This window comes from Alosa sapidissima, chromosome 1 (genome assembly GCF_018492685.1).
Source record: "Alosa sapidissima isolate fAloSap1 chromosome 1, fAloSap1.pri, whole genome shotgun sequence".
Taxonomy (NCBI): domain Eukaryota; kingdom Metazoa; phylum Chordata; class Actinopteri; order Clupeiformes; family Clupeidae; genus Alosa; species Alosa sapidissima.
The window spans coordinates 22,641,690-22,659,666 of NC_055957.1; the positions used below are offsets into that span (position 1 = coordinate 22,641,690).

Genomic DNA, 17,977 nt, shown 5'->3' on the forward strand with positions numbered 1-17,977 from the left:
ATAGAAGTCAGGGACAAACAAGGACACTAGTGCATGTGGGAGGCATTTGCTGTTTACTGTAGGCGGACCCCCCCACCCCCCAAATCTCTCTCTTCTCGCGCATGCGTGTGCCTCTCTCTCTCCTCCCTCCTGTTTTCTCTCCGTCCTCTCCCTTTATCTCTCTCTTTCTCTCCTCCATCCATCTTTGGTCCCAGCCAGTCAGATTGAGTTTCAGTCAGATGTCTCCACCACCTTCAAAGCAGTCCAACAGTTCACATCAGGTCTGCTCTCCACAGGCTCCATGATGCATGCTGTGTGTGTGTGTGTGCATGCATGCGTGTGTGTGTGTGTTTTTGCACGCACATACAATTTGTGAGTTAGAGCGTGTATGTGTGTTAGTGTCTTTGCGTTGTGTGTGTACGTGTTGTGAACGAGAGAGATTTTGTATGTGTATTTGTTGATACTGACCCTGTGTGTGTGTGTGTGTGTGTGTGTGTGTGTGTGTGTGTGTGTGTGTTTTGGCAGAGGGCATGATGGATTCGTGGGGACAAAGCGGGTACCCTGCCGGACTCCTGCAGAACTCACCCCACATCGCCCAGCAAGCCCCCTTCAGTGCGGCCAACCCACAGGACAGACTGGTAACTACCCCGTGTGTGTGTGTGTGTGTGCGCGCCTATCTGAGAGAGTGCATATTAACTGTTGATGTGCACCTGTGTTTTTTGAACAGCTCCTTGCCCTCCCCAGTGTTTGCTCATGTCAGTGTGTCAAAGTGTGCTCCAGCCCTGTGTGTGTGTATGTGTGTGTGTGTGGGGGGGGGGGGTGGGTGGGTTCCATTTCTTTTGTATGTTTTGACATCATTGTGTGTGTGTGTATCTGTGTGTGTGTGAGGGAGCGAGAGAGATGGAGTGCGTGTCTAAAATCAAATCAATCTATATGTAAAGCGCCTTTCTTGCAACGTTGAAAAACAAGGTGCTTTCTAAAACAAAGTTAAGGTTATGTAAAGCAAAGTTTGAAGACCAGTTGACATATAAGAACTGGACCACATGAAAACCAAAGAAGACATACATGAGACATAGTCTAATGTCATAAACTCTGCAGAAATGTGTCACCTACAGAGATTAGCTCTGTCTGTTGCCTGCTCTCACCTCCTGACCCTTGCCCTGTCAGTCTTAAGGCCAGGCACTGACCTCTCTCTCTGCACCACACATGCGCACACACACACACACACACACACACACACCACACACCACACAGCCTTAATCCCTTATCCCTCCCCACGCCACCACACTCCCTAATCCTATTGCTCTCTGCATGCACCACTTGTGTGTGTGTGTGTGTGTGTGCGTGTGTGTATATGTGTATTTATGGATGATGGTCTCTCTGTATGTGTACCATGGATGTGTATTTATCTTATAGGTATGTGTTTGACAACATGGTTTTGCCGTGTGTGTGTGTGTGTGCATGGCTGTAATTTGTATCGCTGTGTGTGTGTGTTCCTCTTTGTGTGGCCATTCTATGGGTTTGTTCTTTTCTGGTGTGTGTGCAGAGGTGTGTCTGTGTGAGTGTATATTTTTGTGTGTGTATACATGGCGCGTGTGTGTGTGACACAAAGCTGATGTGTGTGTGCTGATATTCATGTGCTCTGTCAGCAGAAGAGGCAGCCACTGGCCATCTCTCCCCAGAACTACCCACTGCAGGCCGGAGACATGAACGGCTACCACTCCGGCCCCTCCGCTTATGGCCCACCCAACGGAGCAGACGGCATCATGGGTAATGAAGTTTTCCCTACCCAATCATTTCATCATGTTTGTAGTTAGAGGCTGTATTTAAACACAGAGCTTTATCTAGTTCAGTCTTCAATGTGTGTATTCTTTCCCCTGTTCTACTCTTCAATACCTTTGCATCTCGCTTCATCTCCCTGTCACTCTTTCTCTCCCTGTCCCTCTTTTTCTCTCTCTCTCTCAGCTAACAGAGGTGCTGCTCCAGGGAGCTCAGGTGATGAGATTGGGAAGGCGCTGGCATCGGTGAGTCCGACTTGCACGTGTGTGTGTGTGTGTGTGTGTGTGTGTGTGTGTGTGTGTGTAATGCGCTCAGACATCTATTCCAGTAGGTCTCTAAATAGTCTTATAGGTCAGCTCTGTCTGATCTAGTCTGCAGTCAGCCCTACAGCCTATACTATTGCATTGACACACTTCCTGTAGCTTGCGTGAGTCTTGTAGTTAGTCATTTTTGGCTTGCCAAGTGTGAGTGTGCAAGATCTCATCAACGGCCAGACTGAAAGAATTGGGCTAATCTAGCGCAGGGGCTATCTGGCCAGTACCTCCTGCAGCTCCAGAAAATGAGTGTGTGTGTTTGTCTGATTGTGTGTGTTTGTGTCTGTCTGCATATGCTAGTATGTAAATTAGTGTGTGTGTGTGTCTGTCTGTGTGTGTGTGTGTGTTTTTTAGGTCTGTCTGCGTATGCTAGTGTGGCATGAGTTTGTGAGCTTTATGAGTATACCTAAGTATGTTGTCTCTTCTCTTTTTCCTTCTTTCTCTTTATCTTCTCCTCCTCTTGTCTGTGTCAGATCTATCCATCGGAGAGCAACGGTGCCAGTTTCCCCTCAACTCCCCCGACTCCAGTGGGCTCCGTGGGCTCTCCTCAGGCCATTGCAGGTGTGTGTGTGTCAAAGATGGAGAGATTGTGTGTGCTTAAATACGTGTGTGTATATATTTGAGAGAGAGGGAGAGAGGGAGGGAGATCAGTGTTAAAGCTTGTGTGAGTTAAGACCCTCTGTGAGAGCTCCGTTTGGCTGCTGTAGCTCTGCATCGCCATCTACTGGCTGAAAGGGACCATGGTAATATCCCCTGTGCCACAAGCATGATCTCTCAATCACTATCTATTTTAGAGTAGGGTCTGTTGGCCGTTTTAACATTAAATGCAAAATTGTTGCTATATAAACACGCACTATATAAATTCACAATTTGTCTACACAAGTCAGATTGTTCTGCTGGTCAGCAATATCAGAACCTTAGGCACATGTTGATACAAATGGGGTATTCTCTGTTGTGATATGAAATTGCATATTGTGTAGCATTCATTTAACACCTTACATGTGTACTATGTTTTATCCTATTTATAAAGAATTATGGACATATAAAGAATGAGTGGAAAATGCATGTATACTATATAGGATTTTACAATTCTTATATGGAATCTCTCTCTCTTTCTCTTTCTTTCTTTCTTTCTTTCTTTCTTTCTCTTTCTCTCTCTCTCCCTCTCCAGCCTCTCAGTGGTCGAGGTCCTCTGCCCAGGCGACCCCGTCTCCCAGCTTTGAGGGCGGCATGCAGGTAAGAGTCCCCTCCCCCTCACATAATATGCCAACCGCCCACTCTGGCCCCCGCCTGCTGCCACTCACTCATGTAAGGATCCAGTTTGAAGAACTCTCTCTCTCTCTCTCTCTCTCTCTCTCTCTCTCTCTCTCTCTCTGTCTCAGGCTAAAGTGGGGGACAGTCTGGAGGAGGCTCTGACGGTGTTGAGAGGTCATGCTGTGGGGGCGCCGGGCGACCTGGTCAACCTCCTGAGCTCCGCCGGCGGCTCCAGCTCCACCTCCAGCCTCCTCACGCAGGCCTTCAACCTTGCCGGACGCATGGTGAGGATGCTGGGCGCGTGTGTGTGTGTGCATAAGTGTATGTCTGTCTGTCTGTCTGTCTCTGTCTGTCTCAGTAACATATGAGTAACCCTGTTCCCTCGCTACCCAGCTGCCCATTCACCATGAGGACGGAGCCGGCATGACACCTAGTGGTCCCCTCCTGCATGGTCACCACAACCCTGGAGCTCCCCAAAGCTCCCAGCCTGAGGGCTTCAATGGTGAGACATACACACGCGCACACACACATACGAAAGTACCCACACACACACACATGCATATATGAAAGTGTACACACACACACACACACACACACACACACACACACATACAATCCTCCCCGAGCTCCCAGCTTGAGAGCACAATAACATGCACACTGATATGCTGTAGTTCAGGTTTACACACACACACTCTGATATACTGTAGTTCAGGTGTACGCACACATACACACACACACACACTGATATACTGTAGTTCAGGTGAACACACACACACTGATATGCTGTAGTTCAGGTTTACACACACACACTCTGATATACTGTAGTTCAGGTGTACGCACGCACACATACATACACTCACACACACTGATATGCTGTAGTTCAGGTGTATACACACACACACTCACACACTGATACTGTAGTTCAGCTTTACACACACACGCACACACTGATATACTGTAGTTCAGGTGTACACACACACTCTGATATACTGTATTTCAGGGGTCAGATAAAGACATACTTACACACTGACGGTGCTGTGTATTGCAGGTGGTCTGCTGCGCACCAGCCACTCATCCAGCAGTCTGGACATCAAGCGCGAGGACAAGGAGGATGACGAAAACTCTTCCCTCAACGACAAGTCCGAGGACGAGAGGAGAGATGCTAAACTTGCCCGCTCCAGAACTAGGTACGTACACACACACACACACATAGATGGACACGCACACACACAGATGAAAACATGCCACATGAGTAAATGCACACATTCTCACATATAGACACGCACACGGACACAGACACATATACGCATACTCACAGACTCAAACATATAAATATTCACTCAGACACACACATTTATGCACACATCATTCACAAAGGCACACACATACACAATACTCCACATACACCAATGCGCTGTAATGAATGTAATACGCAAAAAGTCTGGAAAGGAGATAAATGAACACCATGCTGCCTCCCATCTCTTAAACATTCCTATGAGCTAAATCTCTTACTTTCAAAACAGCCATGAAGTTTGTGGCAGAAGAAAGGGATGGAAAAACCTCACACAAAACTCATTAGATTGTTTATCAAGTAATCTCCTCTCTCACACACTCAAACGCACACAATGCTTCATGTAAAACAACTTTATTACTTAAATTCAAACTCTCGCCCTATCTCTCATCACGTGATGTCTGTCTCTCTCTCTCTCACACACACACACACACACATACATCCTAGGCCCATAATGCATACCTGTCAACACTCCCGTTTTTCCCGGGTTTCTCCCTTATTTCAAGGTCATCTCCCAGCAACCTCCCGTTTTGTTATTTCTCCCGGAAAACTCCCGTAATTTGCATGGCCATCAAACTTCATTTTAAAATCATTGATCCATTCAGGTTGCCAGATTGTGTATGAAATACACCCTACACATACACGATCACTTAGTTTCAATTTCAACTGTTTTGTCATAGGCTAAAACCTGGCAACCCGAAACCCAAATAAGGAAGCGGGTGCGCGCAGCCTGAGTCTCGTCGTAAGCAAGCGGGCTAGTTGAATGGCCTACTCCAGAACTAGCTGTTGTGAAATTGTTGAATTTAATTGATTAACACATCACATAAACTGTTATTGAGTGTTGTTGATACACTGAACTTGTTCCAAATCTGACAGCAAGCAGCTTTGGAGTTTTAGAAGTAGGCTAGGCGAAGTAGGCTGCAGGCAGGTAGCTGGTGGTGGATACATAACTGGCATGCGTCAGGTAATGGTAAGGTAAAAGCAACGACCGAAATGCAGTGTTGAAACACGTGTATGAAACGTATTAAATATGCAAACACAGATTCGGTATAAACACTGACAACCCCCCCCCCCCTCCCCGAAAAAAAATCTCCCGTTTTTGGAAAGCTAAATGTTGACAGGTATGCCATAATGTGTTATGACTTTGTACAGTATACGTAGCTTAAAAACATGGCATGTATGTGAGGTTAGAGATAAGACCTTGTGAGTGTGTGTGTGTGTGTGTGTATATATATATATATGTGTGTGTGTGTGTGTATATATATGTGTTTGTGGTTTAAGAAGCGGGGGTTGAGTGTGTGCGCGTGTGTGTGTTGTTTAAGAAGCCGGGGTTGAGTGTGCGCGCGTGTGTAACACGCTCCTGTTGTCATACTGCCCCGTTTGTCACGCTTGTTTCAGAGATCAACCCTTCACCCTACACAGCAACTCTGCCCAGTCAGACTCAGGAGCTGAGTAAGTTTACACGCACTCAGCATATAAATACACTTACACTAGCCAATGCCCGTCCATATGATATGATCTGACTTTGTGTAAAGTGTATAATAGGTGTGTGTGTGTGTGTGTGATATACTGCAAGTGAAGCCACACTCCATGAAAGCCGCTGGGACCCTTACAAACATCTTACACACATTGAGGAGTGTGTGTGTGTGTGCACGTGCGCATTGCTTCCATTATTTGAGCCTCTGTGATATGTCTCTATGAGTGTGTGTGTGTGTGTGTGTGTGTGTGTGTGTGTGTGTAATACTGCAAATGCAGCCACACGCCATGAGAGCCACTGGGACTTGAACGTTTCACCTGTACAAGCATCTTCCGTGTGTGTTTGTGTGTGCGCGCAATGCTTCTGTTATTTGAGCCTCTGTGGTGTGTCTCTCTGTACGCGTGCGTGTGCTTGTGTGTGCTTGTGTGTGTGTTAAAGTAACGAGGACGACGAGGACCTCCCTCCGGAGGTGAAGGTGGAGCGGGAGAAGGAGCGGCGCCAGGCCAACAACCAGCGGGAACGCCTGCGTGTGCGCGACATCAACGAGGCCTTCAAGGAGCTCGGCCGCATGTGCCAGCTCCAGATGCGCCCCGGCCAGGACAAGCCGCAGACCAAGCTTCTGGTGCTGCAGCACGCCGTGCAGGTCATCCTCAACCTGGAGCAGCAGGTCCGAGGTCAGTCAGGCAGACGGCAGCATCAAACAGACAGACAGCCACCCGCAACAGCAACAGGCTAACGGCTCAAACACTGCAGCACTTACTGGCTTAGTTAAAAGCGTATCAGAGGTGGAGCGTGGCTATGGCACTAACCAGCCTTCAGCGTCTATGAACAGCCTCTCTCTTACACACATGGAAGGGGTTTCAGTAGCTTCTATGAACAGCCTGTCTCACACATATAAGTGTCTTCGTACACGTAAGGGGTCACAGTAGTGTTTAAGAACAGCCAGTCCCAGACACACATGTAAGGCGTCATAGTATATAGTGTGATTAGATCTGGGGGGGGGGGGGGGGGGGGGGGGTCAGAGCCCAGAGGGCAACTATGATTGGGGGTGGGGGCAATTAGGGGTGAAGGGTCATGGCCAAAGCAGCCCCTCTCTTACTCCACACTGAAGTCCTCTTGTTCTATCACTCTGCCTGTACATCACCTGTCCTGTCTTGTGGCCTTCCTCTATCTTAGCCTGAATAGAAGGTAGCAACACATTTCAGGTAGCTTGTTAAATGTGTGTGTGTGTGTGAGAGAGAGACAGAGTGTGAGAGAGATAGAGAAAGGGAGAGAGAGAGCCTTGCATAATGTTGCATGTCAGTCCTGTTATAGTGTGGTGTGTGTTGTGTGTGTGTGTGTGTGTGTGTGTGTGTGTGTGTGTATAAACTGCTTGCAGCACTAAATGTGCAGGTCATTGTGTTCTCATGTGCTCCGCTTAACTCGTGTCATCTATATCCTCTTCTCCTTTCCATGCTAACTTTTCTCATTTTGTCCAAGTCAAACTCTTCGAAAAGATTATTTATAAATGTCATCACTGTAAAGACTTTTACAGGACTTCATAAATTAATTAACTAAAAAAGGACTAATGACCTGTAAACTAACTCTATGAAACTGCTCCCCTAAAATCATCAGCCACTGTAATCCTCCTAAGGTGCGCTCACATAGCTTTTTAATGCCTCCAGTTAACCATGTCGTCAGTATGTGTGGAAGTGTAAAGACCTCTCTTCCTATTCGACTCTCACTCCTTGCCCCTATGGACATTGTAAAACCCAAACCGGCCCATCTATACTTCCACTGCCCGCATGTTAACTGTAGACCTGCAAGCTGGTAAAGAGGGGTGCAGTAGTAGTCATTATTAACCGCTTTCTCACGCAACCACGCACTCGTACACTCGTTAACGCATGCACACACATGCTTGTGCTGCAGTCGCTTATCTGTGTTAGCATGCTATGCGAAGTTTAACCTGTTTACCTGAAATGTTCATTCATTTATACAGCTACCTGTATAGCGCTGTCTCTCTCTCCCTCTCTCCCTCTCACTCTCTCACGGTGTTTCTCACTTAGTGTGTGGTCTCTGTCTCTCATTCTCGTATTTCGTCGCTGCTGTTCTTTGTGCTTGTGTGTAGCAGATATTTTGACCTCCATGTTTCAGAGAAACGCATCACTAACACAGGGATGTGTTTCAAATCTGGTTTCCGCCTCATCTTTCTTTCTTTCTTTCTTTCTCTCTCTCTCTCTCTCTCTGTCTCTGTCTGTCTGTCTGTCTGTACCCCCTTCCCCCCACCCATTGTTTCCTCTCGGTCATCAGTCGCCCTGCTTCCCATTGGCTAGTCACTATGACAGCAGGCTCCCCTTTTCTCCCTTTGTCTGTTTTCTTTGCTGTCCTTTTTTTCTGTTGCTTTCATTTTCCCCCTCCTTCGCTTTTTTGACAGACCCGACCCCCCCACCCCTCACTGGCTCACCTGCAATCACCTGTTGCAGGTGTGTGTCTCAGGCGTTACGGGTTTTTGAGCATGATTGAGAGGTAGACGAGCAGTTCCATATGTGCAGGGTCGATGTTGGATTGATGTAGCTGAGGATGCCAGTGTGGGATCAGATTTGGGTAGACCATCGCACAGTCCTGTCAGACCCCCCTGTTCAGACTCCTGGAAAAGATGAAGAAATCATGAAGACTGGGGAACAACACTCTGAAATCCCTACAGCTGACCGGAACTTCACTGAAATGGAGTGAAAGTCTCTGGGAAGCAGTGATGTCTTTGTAATACAGAAGAACAAAATCGATAAAACGGCCAACACAAAGGCACACTTCAACACTCTTCTAAATGCAAAAGATGAAAAAGAGAAGGTCTTTTCTCCTCTGTTGGTCCTCCTGCATGTGAAGAAAGTTTGACTTGATCCATTGGATGAACAAATGGACAGACAGATGGCAGAGCCATGCGTCAGACTCCTCCCGCTCCACTCCTCCACCACTCTTGTGGTTGCGTCTTCAAAACACACATGCGCACACACACAGACATGTACACATAAACACACACACACACACACTTAGTCAAACATGTATACATACCTTAAAAATGCCCACACTAAGCGCCATACAAATGCATAAATGTAGTTGTGCACACACACATACTTGAAGGGGGGCACTCTAGATCACTACAGAAGGTGCTGCTCTGAGTTATCACTCAATACATTTGCTATAGACACACACATATACCTAGATAACATGGACCACCCACTTACTCACACACAAACACGGGTCTCACGGCTGCGAGTGTGTGTGTGTGTGTGTGAGGGTGATTGTGCTCCATAGATATGCAGAACTTATGCATTTGTCTTTCTTTGTGCACTAATGTGCATTTACTTTGCGTGCGTGCCCGCATGTGTGTATGTTACCTGTGCGTGTGTGTATGTTACCTGTGTGTGGGTGTATGACCTGTGTGTGGGGTGCGTCCCCTGCGCAGCAGTGTGTGTGAGGAGTCTCTGACGGCGGAGGAGAAAGAGCTGCGAGAGCGGGAACGGCGGCTGGCCAACAACGCCCGTGAGCGTGTGCGCGTGCGCGACATCAACGAGGCCTTCAAGGAGCTCGGCCGCATGTGCCAGCTGCACCTGCACAGCGACAAGGCCCAGACCAAGCTGGTCATTCTGCAGCAGGCCGTCCAGGTCATCCTGGGGCTGGAGAAGGAGGTGCGAGGTACGCAGTCCCCCACGCACACGCGCGCGCACACACACACACACACAGACACGTATGTGTGTCTGTGTGTGCGTCCGTGTGTCTGTCTAAGCCCGACAGAAGGCTGTATGCCTGCTCTTCGAGGTACACAGCAGACCATGCAGGTCATCCTTGTGTGTGTGTGTGTGTGTGTGTGTGTGTGTGTGTGTGTGTGTGCGCGCTGTATCCTCCACTCCCCAAAAGGGTGGAGGAAGCGCCGTGAGGACAAACAGGAAGTAGCTGAATGGAGGGGAGGGGTTGGGACTGGCCGTCTACTTCAGGGCCGGTTGAGGTCACTTTGTTTTTTTTTGTTTTTTTATTATTATTGTTTATTTGTTTTTGTTTCTGGGTCACTTTTTTAGTGCTTTTCTGTCTGGATCTTTGGCCCAGTTTCAGTGCAGCTCACTTTTTTTCTCTGTCCAAACCCTGCTGCTTAGCAACACCCTTACTGTGCTTTACCCCTCCACCTCGTGCCCAGTACTCACCATCTCACACAGACCGCTCTGTCTGTCCATCTCTCTCTCTCTCTCTCTCTCTCTCTCTCTCTCTCTCTGTCCATCTTTTTTCTCTTTTCCCTACCACCGATGTATTTGTCTCTCTCCTTTCACACAGACCTTTCTCTCTATCTATTTCTCTCTCTCTGCCCCCAGCCAGTGGCCTGTCTGTCTGAAGTTAACCTACAAGAAGTACAAATATCTGGTGCACCCTGTTCTGTCCGCTCTTCCTCTCTCTGCCCCGTGCCACTTGTGTGTCTGTTTGAAATTGACCCATGCCCACTGCAGATGTGTCTGGTGTGTGTTCTGATGGAATCTCTCTGTCTTTCTTTCTTTCTTTCTCTCTCTCTCTCTCTCTCTCTCTCTCTCTCTCTCCCTTGCTCTCTGTGAAGAGAGGAATTTAAACCCCAAGGCAGCCTGCCTGAAGCGTCGAGAGGAGGAAAACCCCGGCAACCACATGTGACACTGAGGTAGGTGTGTCTGTGTGTGTGTATAGACCTCTTCTACCTTTATTGATTTTAAGCCATAGTTGAGTAGTCTTCATGTAGTAGTCGCCATCTACTATGCTACTTAGCCCTTGGTCCTGAAAGGAAAAGGAAAACGATGTGCTCTCCACTCATCTCCTCTCCTCTTCATCCTCAGGTTGTCTTCAAGAGACAGAGCAGCTGTGGCCTTAATGACAGCAATCATCTCAGCCAGCAGACATGCATCTACACTGCCCCAGTGTGTGTTAGAGTACACGTACACGTACACACACACACACACACACGGAAACGCACACACACACTTTTGTTCAAAACTGACACGTTGACCATACCCCTGAGTAGATGTATACACTGACCATTGAGTGCACCTGCAAGTGCTCATACTGGCATACACATAGATATAAACACACACACACACACACACACACACACACACACACACACACACACACACACACACACACACACACACACACACACACACTCTAACTATGGCCCAGTGGCATATTGGTGTCCGTTGCCCACTGCAGAAAATGACTCTATCTGAGAGACTCCAGCCACACCGGAGGAAGACTTTACGGATCAGTTTTTATCTGATATTTTTTTATGAAATCTAAAACAAAAATGTTGCTTACTTAATGGAAGCAAGACACAAAAAAAGAAACTAACAAAAAAAACAGGACATTCTGATCTTTTGGAAACAGAACAAGTAGAGTGGACGTGGCTCCTAGAAGAGGGAGCACCACCATCAAAGCAGCAGAGGGGACTGTCTGTGTGTGTGTGTGTTTGTGCATTTGGGATTGTAACGAGTCTGACTGGCGTAGTAAATTGTGTTATGGCATCCAAACATCCATAGAGACAGACAGACACACATACACACCTCCCCCTCCCCTCGAAGGTCGTCACTGCAATGTGTGTTACACAGAAGTGAGGAGGGGGTCTTTGGACTGCTTTTGGATTGGATGCAGGCCAGGCCTCCCCCTCGATGACATAAACCCTCCTAGAAGCATCTAGAACAACCCCCACCCCAAGAGCCACACGTCCCCAGGCCATCTTTAAGGCCCATCCACACCAAGAAGAACTATAACCATAAAGGCAACTTTACTTAGAAACAATATGAACGTCCACACTGGCCAATGATAAAGAGGGTCTGTCCAGAATATTCACCCGGTTCATTAATGTGATTTGATGGATTTTGATTGGCTGTCAGGTTTCTATCGCTCTAAAATTGAAAATCCAATTATGTTTTCATGTTTTTTTTGTTCCAGTATGTGGTGTGGACGTAGTTCTAATTAGTTAAAGCGATACTTTATACTAAGCGATACTAGTTTTTACCGGTCTCATTATCGCTACAGTTGTGACTAGTGGTGTGGATGGGCCTTGAGCCTAAGGTCTGGACTGCTTAGCGTCGAGTGTGTGGATGAGGCCCATGGGGTTAGTCGGCTCCTCAAGGCTGTGAGCGAGACCGTAGCCACAAATTACCCTTCATTTAACCGGACAAACAAAAGCATGTTACAGGGACTGGCCTCTTACTTCAGCTCAAATAAGTGAGAATCCATCTCCTAGGTCAAGAAGGAAATGTTGCCGTAGCAACTCAGGTGGCCACGGGTGCTGATGCAGTTTTTGTTGCATGTTGGCAGAGATAGGTTTCGCCAAGGCAACGACTGCACTGTTGCTGTCACCATGACGACGAGGCACACCCTCCCCTTATATTGTAAAATTTCAGTAAGACCTGAATTGTTAACTTACGACAAGAAGCAGTAGGACTTAATGGTAGTTGTACTCCTTATCTGCTTGTGTGCTTAGATGGCATGATGTATGGAGGATTTGAGGGCGTTTATTTGCTTGGGGTTAAGAGGAAGGAGAGCTGAACTCCCTCCACCATGTGAATGGATGGACTAGGTCAGAGTGCCGCCTCTGTGCAGCCCAGCTTAGAGAAGAGAAGAGAGTAGAATATCTTTTCTTTTGTGTTCATTTCTTTTTCATTTCTTTCGAACAATTTGCAAAAGGGTTTTTTTATGAGTGGACCCAATATGTGTATGTAACTTGATTACAATTTGTACTTTGTATTTCCCCCCTTTTTTTATACAAATATTCTTTTTCTCCATGTTTGTGAGTTAACTTTCTGATTGTTTTTTTATGAACTACATTTGTTTAAAATGTAATGTGTAAAGGCTTGTAAGGATGCCAGAACAAAATGTGTTCCTCTTTGCTCTTGCTGTTGACTGGTGACCGACTGGCCAGTCTAAAGGGACGAACCTCATTATTAGAATCTAACATTTGGAAAGGAACTAGTACAGTACCAGTACAGTCAGACCTTTCCACAGAATAGCAGTAGCACTGTTTTGCGTTTGGTTTGATTTGCGTTTGAACTAATTGCCCCAGCATATTAAGATGTCAACCCCCATGTCCTCCCCCTGCCCCTAAAGCAACAGTAAAGTAGGTTGTTGGCACATTGCCGTAATGCTTAAAATAAATAAATGCCCCTTTTATTGGGTTTAAGGTGATCCCAGCACGCGTCTGAGCTGTGTGTGTGAAGCAGAGAGAGAGAGAGAGAGAGAGAGAGAGAGATCCATCTTGCCCTTGTCTTTTGCAAAGGACAGGATGCTTTTCTGAGTTCATCCCTAGAGGCAGTGCTGTAGCCTCAGCAGGGGGAATTGTGTCTCTTTTTTGGAAGGGGCGGTGGTGTGGCTCTTTAGGGGTCAGTCAGACCCCTGAGAAGAAACTTACTGACTGGACAGAACAGGAGGAGGATATGGCCTTGATCTATATTATCGACCTGCCGGGTCAGCTCAGACTCGTATCAGAGGCAGACAGGCTCCTTCTCCTCGCTCTTCTGACTTCTGTTCTGGAGTGGAATCAGAGAGTGGACGTTTACCAGTGCCTCTAATTCTCTCATTTCAGCTCAGTTTTGCTTCCCCCCCCCCTCTTTTCCGTTTGTTTTGTGGGGGTGGGATGGGGATAGATCAAATATTACACTGTTGTTGATGAGGATGATTCAGAACACATTTCATAGCTTCAGTGAGCTGGAGTCATCGAAGAAAGACACAGATTTCAATCCGCTTCTTTTCTTACTTTTTGATGAATTGAACAATGGTGTTGGCAGCAGAATTAGAATTGGTTTTAAGATGTTAAATGTTAAAAGCACAAAGTAAAAAGAAAAAAATCTCAGAACAATCCATGGTTCAGTGTCACTTGCAGACTGCTTTGGGTCCGAGCATAGTCGCCATATCCCAGACAAATAAGTTAATTTCAGTCCCCCATTAAAGTGAAAAGAGTCCTGATCAGCTTCTAAATCAGTCACTAGCTGCAGTCCTCAATTTAACAAATGTCAGCTTTTATTCTTACACCGCTTTCATGACTATCAGGTATAGTGTTCTTTGACTATAATCACATTTAGAGGCTGTGTTGGTGGTATACCTTCCCAGATGACCTTTTTCCTTTAACCTTTTAGCCTTCCACATTATTACTGCTGGGAAAAGGCAGCCCTCTACTGGCAGTTTAGTATACTGGATAATACCACATCAACAGAGGGTACACCTTTCCCAAGTTACTCCTAAAGCCATCATCAGTCTGAACAGTGTTTGACTCTTTCAATTGTTTATTAACGCCTCTGAGAATCATCATGCTGGTTTCTTCCTAAAGCTGGCCGACATTCTCATATCTCACTATGTCATGTTTTGCCATCCCGTTGTGTCCCTAGGGGCACAGAGGGGAGGGGGAGAACCTCCTCCCTGCAATATATTTCCCAACAGGATTGGCTGTAGAAAGGCATATGTGCTCTCTTGTGTGGGTGTGACATGAAGGACACCACTTGTACCTGCATGGCCGACCATACCATCCAATCATCTCCGTACCCTAAGACACACTGCAAGTTAAATCTGCGGTCTCTCTTATGCATTGGGGACAGAATACAATATATGTGTCCTCACAGTGCCTCTAGGCGGACTCTTTAAAAATGTAGTTATTGAGAACATTCATGTATATAACGTAGCAATAAAAGTGCCATTTTTAATAACAGAAATATACATTTTTCAATGTCTGTCTTTTGGAACTTGTATACCTGAATAAAAAGAAAACAATGTAATAAAGTGTTTAAAGTAGAGTTTATTTTGTCTGCATTGATTTTCTGTGGTTTAAACAAGTGCCTTAAAATTATTCTTGGGGCTTTTACCTTCTTACATAAACAAAATGACAAGTCAAGTCCCATAAGGGTAATACAACGCTAAATAATGACTACAACAAAACGCCCCATACATAGGCCTAAGAGCCTTTCGCTCTGAATTCCCTTGTCCATGCCACTTCTATGCCTCATAGCCTTCGGTTTTCATATCATTAAGGCCCAACTCTTCATTCTGCTCAAAGCTACGTGTATACTTCTCTGTTTTCATGTTTGGGTCAGGCTCTGGGGCATACACGTTCTGAATGTAGCTGTTCCCAGACGGGTCGTCGAGGACCAGGTGTGCAAGCTCCTTTCCTGCAACTATCTTGTCAATCTTCTCAGCGAATGATTTTAACTTCTCGCTACGCTCAGCTGAGCTGTCCCCGCAGGAGAACGGGTTCTTCAGGATGAGGTCTCTGATGTCTTTGAGGAGACCCTCTACAGTGGTGAACTTCCCAGCCAGCGCCCCCATCCCCAGCTCGAACTCCAGCTCGGGGATGAGAATGCTGCAGGTCTCAGACTTGAGAAGGTCCCTCATCATGTCTAAAGGGTTGGTCAGGAGAAGTGTTATTTTAGTCCCTTGCTCCTCGGTCGCGCCGCCCGATTTTACTTCGTTCGTCCGGTGTCCACAGTTATCGCAATTCGTGGCCATGATTATTACCTCCTTGAAATGTGGGATCTGAACAAGTTTCATGTTGGTGTGGGCTGGAGCATTGCACTCGGGACAGTTGGTGTTAAAAATCAGGACCTCATTTCTCAGGCTCTCCAAGTCGTTACCAGGTTTTTCCTGCTCTAGGATGTCATTTTCTTGTATTCCCAGAACTGCATTCTGTTGTTCAGTTCTCTTGTAGTGAGTAACAGTAAGATCTGGGTCATTATTCGGTGCACACAGGTTCTCTATAAAGCTGTTCCCAGAGGGATCGTCAATGACTAGCGTAAACTCACTTTCGGCGTTTTTGAGCTCCTTTAACCTGGCAACGAACTCATCGATTTTGACAGCGACGTCTGGGTCAGTAGCCCTTCGCACAACTTGGTCTTGTTCAAGTCCAGCCACAGCCCTGTCGATGAGCCCCTCAATGGTCGAAAGAGAGCCCTTTTGAGTGAACGCAGGGATTTCAAAATCCAACTCTGGTATTTTTGTGGTCGCGCTGTCCGACTTCACTACTTCACGGTTCATGTCCATTTTTGCCTTCACCTTCAAAGCGTACTGAACGCCCTGCTCCTGGATCCGACCGGCAGACTGAACCTCAGTGTTTGACCAGTTACAATTATGACAGGTAAACGAACTGATGATAATTTCTTTGAAGAAAGGGATTCTTGTTAGAAGAAGTCGAGTCGATCCATTTTCGTAGCAGTTCATGCATAGGCTTTCGATAATCGTTGGCTGCATGTCATCTTCCTCGGCACTTATATCCTTAAAAACAGGACCCCCATTCACGCCTTTCTCGCTAGACATTGTGGCAATGGATTGTTTCTTAACTAGATTGACGTATACCGTTTATTTAGCTAAATTTCAACAGACAATTTTTCTAGAAGTTTCCTGCCTGCTCCTCACATGGCCGTCGTCGTATGTTGTACACGTCACAAATAAACGCCGGAAGATGTCAAAGTTGGGCGACAACTTGTTGTAGCGTACGTGTAAACTGCTACGATAATACTGTACCAAAACTGCCTTATGAGTGAAGACCAAAACACAAAACTCATTCAAACATGGATTCTGCAGAGTAAATTGTTGTGGCTAAATATATAATTAGTTGAGTTGAGATCAACAAGCCTAAATGTAATCACATTCTTACTGAAAGATCCAACGATATGGACAATCCCAGTCAGGGTGTTTATCTTCACACAATCCACAGAATCCTTGATAAGCACTAAACGAATAGTTATTTTTCAGGTCTGAGTGGAAAGTGTGAAGAAAGTGCTTCTGGAAACAAATGGACAACAATTTACAAAGGGATTTTCTATAGGATGCATACAATTGCATAGGCCTATCTTCAATACGTTTTGATTAAAGTCAAAGTCTTGTAAAATATACAAAAGACAAATCTGCTGTCTCTAAGTTACTGTTTCTGTTACTAATGCCAATTTGCAGTCATGCTCACTTCAAATGGGGCACTTTAATCATAGACAGTAGACTTTAATGCATCCCCCAAGTGCCCTACTTAACTTCCGGTGCTTGTGGATTGTCGCTGACCTCCTTCTCTGTGCCGTCTGCCTGGAGACAGAGCCCGTCTACGGAGAGCCTTGCCACTCCGTATTAAGTCCCACTACCTCCACCCTTCAACATAACACTGCTCCCCAGCCCCAGTCTGTTACACCATGTCTCCTGTTTGTTTTGTTTTGTCCTGTCTTGGTTTTCCTATGCACGTGTACAGACAATGGTCTTGCATGGTTGTGACGTGCTGTGTGTGTGTGTGTGACGAAGTGTAACAATGTTTGTACATGTTTATATCATTTGTATTTGTATTTTCTTTAATTATTATTATTCCTGTGAACGCTTTGGCAATGCATCATATGGTTTGTCGTGCCAATAAAGCATATTTGAATTGAAAAAAAAAAAAAGTCCCATTGTACCGAATTTTGGATGCAGTTCCACCAGAGTTCCACTGGGGGCGATCGCCATGAGTGCAGAATGAATGGGAGTCAATGGCTAATGAGTCAAGACGGCTAAAATGGTCTCTTTCACCTGATTGTCGTTGACAAATCTCAGATTTGATTGTAGTTTGTATAACTTCAACATGGGTTATAGGTCAAAAGTTGAATGAACGAGTACTTATGTCCTTTTGATTTCTTACAGGTTGGGTCGTTGTTGCACATAACACGCTAGCATTGTGCTAATGAATGACGTCATTGACACATTTGAAAGGCTTTTAAGAACAATTAATTAAGTGCCTTTAAAAAATATAATACTCAACCAAGTGTATTTTCTTTGCCTCGCCTTTCGAATACAATACTCAAATTACTTGAAAAAAAATTATATCCCGAGAAAAGTGGATTTTGAGGGGTACAGCCAGAGACTTTCTAATGTGGAGACACAGCACTCAAAAAATAC

General features: G+C 46.0%; 2 protein-coding genes across 6 annotated transcripts in view; one reads left to right on the plus strand and one right to left on the minus strand.

Moving 5' to 3' along the window:
- The window catches only part of LOC121689801 (transcription factor E2-alpha-like), a 46,110-nt gene extending 31,242 nt beyond the window's left edge, over positions 1–14,868 (plus strand). For 3 of the 5 annotated variants that reach the window (XM_042070000.1, XM_042070208.1, XM_042070138.1), the window contains exons 10-21: positions 505–617; positions 1,629–1,749; positions 1,945–2,003; positions 2,546–2,633; positions 3,244–3,308; positions 3,455–3,610; positions 3,720–3,828; positions 4,375–4,513; positions 6,016–6,069; positions 6,533–6,768; positions 10,671–10,748; positions 10,921–14,868. In XM_042070000.1, coding sequence (XP_041925934.1) covers positions 505–617; positions 1,629–1,749; positions 1,945–2,003; positions 2,546–2,633; positions 3,244–3,308; positions 3,455–3,610; positions 3,720–3,828; positions 4,375–4,513; positions 6,016–6,069; positions 6,533–6,768; positions 10,671–10,741 — 1,211 coding nt within the window. In that variant the 3' untranslated portion in view covers positions 10,742–10,748; positions 10,921–14,868. Of the gene's footprint in view, positions 1–504; positions 618–1,628; positions 1,750–1,944; positions 2,004–2,545; positions 2,634–3,243; positions 3,309–3,454; positions 3,611–3,719; positions 3,829–4,374; positions 4,514–6,015; positions 6,070–6,532; positions 6,769–9,536; positions 9,767–10,670; positions 10,749–10,920 lie in introns of all 5 variants that reach the window. The other 2 variants (XM_042070286.1, XM_042070083.1) reach the window with 2 other exon arrangements.
- zpr1 (ZPR1 zinc finger) lies at positions 14,851–16,532 on the minus strand. The gene has a single exon (XM_042070410.1). It carries the CDS (start codon positions 16,379–16,381, stop codon positions 15,068–15,070), a length of 1,314 nt encoding a protein of 437 aa, XP_041926344.1. The 5' UTR covers positions 16,382–16,532; the 3' UTR covers positions 14,851–15,067.
- Positions 16,533–17,977: the final 1,445 nt, after the last annotated feature.